Source organism: Mytilus galloprovincialis, chromosome 1 (genome assembly GCF_965363235.1).
Source record: "Mytilus galloprovincialis chromosome 1, xbMytGall1.hap1.1, whole genome shotgun sequence".
NCBI lineage: Eukaryota > Metazoa > Mollusca > Bivalvia > Mytilida > Mytilidae > Mytilus > Mytilus galloprovincialis.
This window is the reverse complement of record NC_134838.1, coordinates 76,769,190-76,776,262: the sequence shown is the minus strand read 5'-3', so window position 1 is coordinate 76,776,262 and position 7,073 is coordinate 76,769,190. Positions and strand designations below refer to the sequence as shown.

The following is a 7,073-nucleotide window of genomic DNA, read 5'->3' as shown; positions in this document are numbered from 1 at the left end:
AGAGGAAGAATAATAAAAGAGGAAGAAGAGGAAGAAGAGGAAGAATAATAAAAATAATATGAACTGACCAAAAACAATAAGTCTCCAAACTTTGTTTGAGAGACTTAATAATTTCCTCGACATGGACCCTTTAATTTGTGGGCTGAGTTTATATCTTATGAAACAAGAATTTTGCATTCTGGCAGTTAATTAACTGGGTGTAAATAATACTAGAGACGATATAATAATCTATTGCAAGTCTCCGATGATACCCACCCCAGTTCATCCGCCTTAAAATTTTACCAAAATCTATAGCACATACACATGTTTAATAATTGAATGAAGATATAAAAAAAATACATTTGAAAAGAAACTTGAGGGGGAAAATGAATTTTGACAAAATAAGAAAAAAAGAGATTTTGCCAAGATGATTTGTTCCCTTCTAAATCTTAAAATCATCGTTTACCTCTACATTTCTTAAACACCCCTATACAGACGACTATACAAATCCTTTATGAGATAGATATCAAAATTGGATATATTGATTTTATGTATTTCATGTATTACATGTCCATCATTTAATATGCGGTTCAAGTCACTGGCTGGAGAGGGTGGGTTCAACAACCGCATGATACGCCACATATATGAATTTATCTTATGTTAAGGGAGTTCGCTTCTCAGTTTCAAAATAATTAGCTTTTCATAACACTAGTTTAACATGATAGGGAATTAATAAAGGAATCAAAAGAGCCAAAAAAAATATAGGTCAATTTGCTTGTTTTCGAGATATTAGTTAGGGAGCTACCATTTGATTTTTATGGGGGGGGGGGGGGGGGGCTAGGATGAAATTTGAAAAAAATAGGCAGGACAGGAGTTTTGAGTAAAAAAAAACAGGCAGGATGAGACACTTGCAAAAAAAAAAGTCAGGACGACAATTTAGGTAAAAAAAGTCAGGATAAACTAAAAAAAAAAAAAAGGCAGGACCGAACAGACTGAAAAATAAAAAGGCAGGACAGAGATTACAGCTAAAAAAAAAAAATGCAGGACAAAATTTTTCATCCTAGCCGGGGTCGCCGCATTAAAAATATATGCGTTATTCTTGGCAAAACACTCTTAATCTGCATGATTGTTTTTAATATAAAAGGAAATAGAATAGAATGTGAACATGATGTTAAGCTACTGGGAGTTAAACTAGATTCAGTACAGATTAAATCTTGATAAACATATATCTCAGATTTTTAAGAATCCCTCTCGTCCACTTAATGTTCTTAAAAGTATTAGTAGGTATTTGGAAATACTTGGTTCATGTGGTTGTCTAACAATTTATTATTCATTTATTTTGTCTAATCTCAATTATTGCCCAGTCATCTGGCATTTTGATTAAAAAAAAAAAAAAACTCAGTTAAGATAGGAAAAAATCCAAGAGAGAGCCTTGATATTTGTTGATTAGGATTATGATAGCTCTGACATAAAAAAGATCTTTTACATAAGACAAATCTTCAGAAGAAAACGATCAATAACTATAGAAACTTTTAAAATTATACACTAAATGACGGACTATCATATTTACATGATTTGGTTATTAATATGAACACCACACTTTGATACAGTCGAACAGCCTCAGGTAAGAACAAGAAGCTATGACATTAATTCCTTTCGCTATAAGCAGCTGCAAAAATTTTAAAATGAACTACCAAAGAGTTTTAGAGAAGAAACCATTTTAATCGATTTTCGAAAATAATTGTTACCGGGAATGGTAGTTCATGCCAATGTAATGCCTGCAAATAGTAAGCAGTTTTAGCACATTGAGCAGAAAATCCCTATAAATTAAGCATTAATTAGCAGAAAATCCCTATAAATTTAGCATTAATTACTTAATAATTAATGCTTAATTTATAGGGATTTTCTGCTCAATGTGCTAAAACTGCTTACTAGTATGTGTTTGAAGTGCTTAATATGCTTCTAATATTGATTGAGTACGATACTTTTAATACTTCTGCAAAGTATAACATACATTTACGTCTTCGTGTCATTTTATTGTATATGACGTATATATCCTTCAATGCAATGATTTTCTTTGGTTGTGTTGCTCTTGTGTATGCTGTATGCTTGGTTTGTTTTAAACGTGCGTGTTTTTTTAAGGGCATACGATAGTTACAGGGAAGGTAATGACGTTGCTAACGTAAAATGTTATTTTCGCGACGTCAAACTATAACATATCGGGAAAAGATGCATTTTTCGACTGATTTTTATCATTCAAACTGATTTAATTTGAAAACGAGTGCATGGACCCTAATTTTTTAAAACAGCAATTTGTTTCATTTTGCAAGAAGATTATGTGACCCAAATTTTATAAAACTGTAAATAGCGCAATTTTTTTAATTTTGATAAACATGCAGCAAAAAATGACGTTTTTTCCTCTATTCATGAACATTTTATAAAAATAGAGTTATTTCGGAATAAAAATTGCATAATTTTTAATGATACTTTTTAAATACAGAAATTACCGATTATTTAACAAAAAACAATTTGTGTTTATCTTTTAAAGCAAAAAAGTTACGTCGTTCTTTCGAAAAAGAAAATACGGACACAAATCTGAATTTTGAGCAAATATACAAAATTTCGACCTCATTTTACTCAAAAAGTAGCACATGAAGGTATATTTTTTATTACATATTTGATTTAATCAGGTAAAAAATAGCCTATATGCAAATTTTCATCAACTTGTAAATACAGGTTCAAAACTGTATCGTATGCCCTTAAGGTTTTGTTTGTAATAAGACGATATGAAAGCTCAATAGAGCTTATGTTTTCTGTATACTGATTATTCGTCTATATAAATATTAAAGCTTTTGTACTAACATGAGCAACACGACGGTTGCCACATGTGGAGCAGGATTTGATTACCGATCCGGAGCACATGAGATCCCCCCAGTTTTTGGTGGGGTTCGTGTTGCTTAGTCTAGTTTTCTACGTTGTGTTTTGAGAACTATTGTTTGTTTGTTGGTCCTTTTCTCCTTTATGGTGTTGTCAGTCTATTTTCGACCTATGCGTTTGAATGTCCCTCTAGAATGTTCCGCCTTTCCTTCATAAATGCATCAAACAATCTACTAAATTCTTTAAAAGTCAGGGCCCTTTAGATTTTTTTTCAAAACGAATGACGTCCATAACATTAGTTCAATATTCACTTATGTTGTAATATTATAATCTTAAGTAGCCTACATCCTAATTGGATGGTAAACATTTCGTTATAGAGAGATGCAATTGAACTTTATAAAGTGCTTATGTCCCAGAAAAACGGAAGAGTGTCCACTTAATCATGAGTACCAATAATTATATATATATATATATTAAGTCACTGACATCATTTTAATACTTTATATTTGGAAACGTATTTAACAGGTACGTATCTTTTGTTGAAGTTATTGTATATTTAGTTTTCAGTGTTGAAATTACTCAAAAATAATTTTATTATTATGAAGTTAAATGATTATGTGAAGAATAATTTATATTTTAAAGTTTTAGTCTTTTCTGATATTTAGGAATTGGGTGTCAATGCTGATCAACTTCGTACTTTATTTTGGCCTTTTTAACTATTTTGATTTGAATATCACTGATGAGTCATTTGTTGACAAAATGCGCATCTGCATGGTCCATGTATAAAATTTTAACCCTTGTATCTATGATGAGCTATAAATCTCACTTTTTCATCTATACTGTCATAACAAACAATAATATATTACGTATATAAAACAATTTAATAACATCGCAATACATCTGTCATACAAGTGAGAGGTTTGGCGCTATAAAACCAGGTTCAATCCACCATTTTCTACATTTGAAAATACCTGTACCAAGTCAGAAATATGACAGTTGTTGTCCATTCGTTTGATGTGTTTTGTCGTTTGATTTTTCTATTTGATTGGGGACTTTCCGTTTTGAATTTTCCTCGGAGTTCAGTATTTTTGTGATTTTACCTTCTGATACTGCATTGGCAATTGTCTGTTTTCCTTTAAATGCCTTTGAGTTTTTGTCATGGCTGTCGTGTTGCTGTCTCGGTCACATGAAAGGCATCGCTTTTTATTGATATTCATAACTTTTTTTATGTTGTTTGGTTGCTTTCTAACTGACACACACTCCGCACCTTATTTTATCAACAACTCAGTTGGTACTGAGACTATAGTTTCGACAGAAGAAATTGAACAATCATCTACATGAGAGACCATCAATTTGCAAAACAAATTGACGCAGTTAAGTATGAAACAACAGAACTATTATAAAACATAGTTCATCGAGAGAATATCTAAAATTATATGATTACGATATTTAAATCACTTTGATTGTAAGCAGCTCAAAAAAAACTTGACATGGTATTCTTGTTTCAAGAATTTGTCTGAAAAGCAACTGACTTTATTGTGACAATTACGAAAAAACAACACAGAAAATCAAGAGCCCTATAAACGGCATGGTCTAGTTATAAGTTGAAATTATGTCTTGGAACTATCAGAAAGTCCAAGTACTCTCAGATCGGGTTTTTCCCCCTTTTATTGTTTGTTTTGTGTTCAATATTGATCTGATGAATTGAACCTATTTCAACTGTTTTTACTGATTGTATATAATGTTGTTGAGTTACCTCGATTGGCGTCTGTCATTTCAGAATCGCCCAAAGGACTATGGGTTATCTCATTATTCGGACACCAAAATGAAACTAACGTGATTTGATTGGTTGAATACACTATGACCGTTTTTAACCAATCACAACGTTTTGCTGCACGCTAAAAAACATTACCAAGGATGCATTAGATTCTGAAACGGTCAAATGTCTTGAAAACCCAATACCTCTTTAACAGCAGCACACAAATATCCAAAACAGAACCAAATGGTTCGAATAGTCGGATTAGTCGAATGAGTAGGAACGTTTAATGAGGGGGAATTTGGTCTAGTATGCAAAATACAACATTGTAACATGAGATACCGTGATCTACTACTGAAATGTAATAAAATCCTTTATTATTCTTGAAACATACAGGACCAAGAAGAATGAAGATAACAATTGTTTTAGGATTAGTTTTCCTGGTTTTGGCATCAGATTTGGTGATGGGACGGCCAGCGGAAAGGCAAAAGGTAACTGCAACAGATATGCTATTGAAATGTTCAATCAAAACAATTATAATCATCTGAGAGAAAGACTGTAGTTGAAGTCGTTTGCATGGTTAAAAAAATCGAGTTTGGATATGAATTTTGTTAAAAAGAATACTACTAATATGTTGCGTATGTTTAAATTATATTGCGGCTATTGATGAACTTCTTTCTTAAGGTGTAATGCGTTGAACTTACACCCATACAAAATGTGATTTATTTCTCTACTATTTGGTTAGAAATCATAACGCTTTATTTCAATTTAACTGTTATGTTTTCAGAGATGGGATTTCTTTTCAAGAGCTCGTAATGTCTTTAGTGATTTAGGAGATAAGATAAGGTAAGCCTGTTTTGTTCATAGCAAAAGTAGAATTCTGAATATATGTAACGGAAATCTTGTAGCTGTATATATAAATTGTAAACGGTCTTGGCCTCGAATTATTGCGGATATATCAATTCAATATTGTCAGCAGCATGAACATCTCCATTAAGTTGGAGTTTGCATAAAATACATGTTTTTGTGAAACTTATAAATTTTGTCGTTGTAACGGTTAACGCATTGCCACTTTCATAAATTGTTATTAAAAAAAATATGCAAAAGGTTGCCTGCTGCGTTTTAAAGTATTCGAAAGTAAACAAAACAATCTTGTATTATATAGCGATCTCCAGTTTTTCAAAAAGTGTTTTCATACAATTACAATACCTTAATGTTTTGCATGTTTTACAGTTAAAACACTATTCAGAAATTTATCATTAGAATCGTGTTGTTAATTATAGCAATAAAAAACAGTTCAATGCAAATATTAGGAATAGTTTTTTCAACCTGACTCTTTAATTGAAACCGTTCAATTTGCACTTTCAAGACATCAGAGTAAACATATTTTTTAGTGGTTTATCATAGAATGATGTAATTCATTTCTATATTTAAAGTGATGCCGCGGACGATGTTGGTGACTTTGCTGAAGGAGTGGCAGACCGAGCCAGAGAAGGCATTGTCCATGCTGTTGGTCATCTAGAGGACTTTGGTGATAAGGCAGGCGACAGAATTGGTGAAGCTGCACAGAATGCCAGAGATGCCATAAACAACTTATAAATGTTTAGAATATCAATCCATAGACAACTTTCCTGTATTTTTAATATTACATCAGTTTAATTAAATATAATGCAACCAGATTGCTCTTATTTCATTACATGTCTAGGCCTTAGATCAATACTTGTTTGTTACATGTGATAAGCAGAAAATACTTTTTGTTACATAATGAGTAGAAACATTTTTTGATTACATAAGCAGAAAATACCTTTTTGTTAAATAAGTTGTTACATATGCAAAGCAGACAAAACTTTTTTGTTACATTTACAAAAACTACCCTTTCTGTTACATTTGCAAAAACTACTCTTTTTGTTACATTTGCAGAAACTACTCTTTTTGTTACATTTGCAGAAACTACTCTTTTTGTTACATTTGCAAAAACTACTCTTTTTGTTACATTTGCAGAAACTACTCTGTTTGTTATATTTGCAGAAACTTTAAATACTCATTTTGTTATATTTGCAAAAACTACCCTTTCTGTTACATTTGCAAAAACTACTCTTTTTGTTACATTTGCAGAAACTACTCTTTTTGTTATATTTGCAGAAACTACTCTTTCTACTACATTTGCAAAAACTACTCTTTTTGTTACATTTGCAGAAACTTCTCTTTTTGTTACATTTGCAGAAACTACTCTTTCTGTTACATTTGCAAAAACTACTCTTTTTGTTACATTTGCAGAAACTTCTCTTTTTGTTATATTTGCAGAAACTTTAAATACTCATTTTGTTACATTTGCAGAAAATACTCTTTTTGTTACATATGCAGAAACTACTTTTTTGTAACATATGCAGAAAATTAAGTCAAATATTTTATTGGATATAGAGCGTATATTAATAAGAAACAACGTAATCCAAGTGTACGA

General features: G+C 31.4%; 1 protein-coding gene across 1 annotated transcript in view; it reads left to right on the top strand.

Moving 5' to 3' along the window:
* The window catches only part of LOC143084830 (uncharacterized), a 138,752-nt gene extending 132,461 nt beyond the window's left edge, over window positions 1-6,291 (top strand). Inside the window, exons 2-4 of the mRNA XM_076260893.1 lie at window positions 5,009-5,103; window positions 5,400-5,458; window positions 6,049-6,291. Of these exons, the coding sequence (XP_076117008.1) occupies window positions 5,020-5,103; window positions 5,400-5,458; window positions 6,049-6,211 (306 nt within the window). The 5' untranslated portion in view covers window positions 5,009-5,019 and the 3' untranslated portion in view covers window positions 6,212-6,291. The remainder of the gene's footprint in view (window positions 1-5,008; window positions 5,104-5,399; window positions 5,459-6,048) is intronic.
* The last annotated feature ends 782 nt before the right edge of the window (window positions 6,292-7,073 follow it).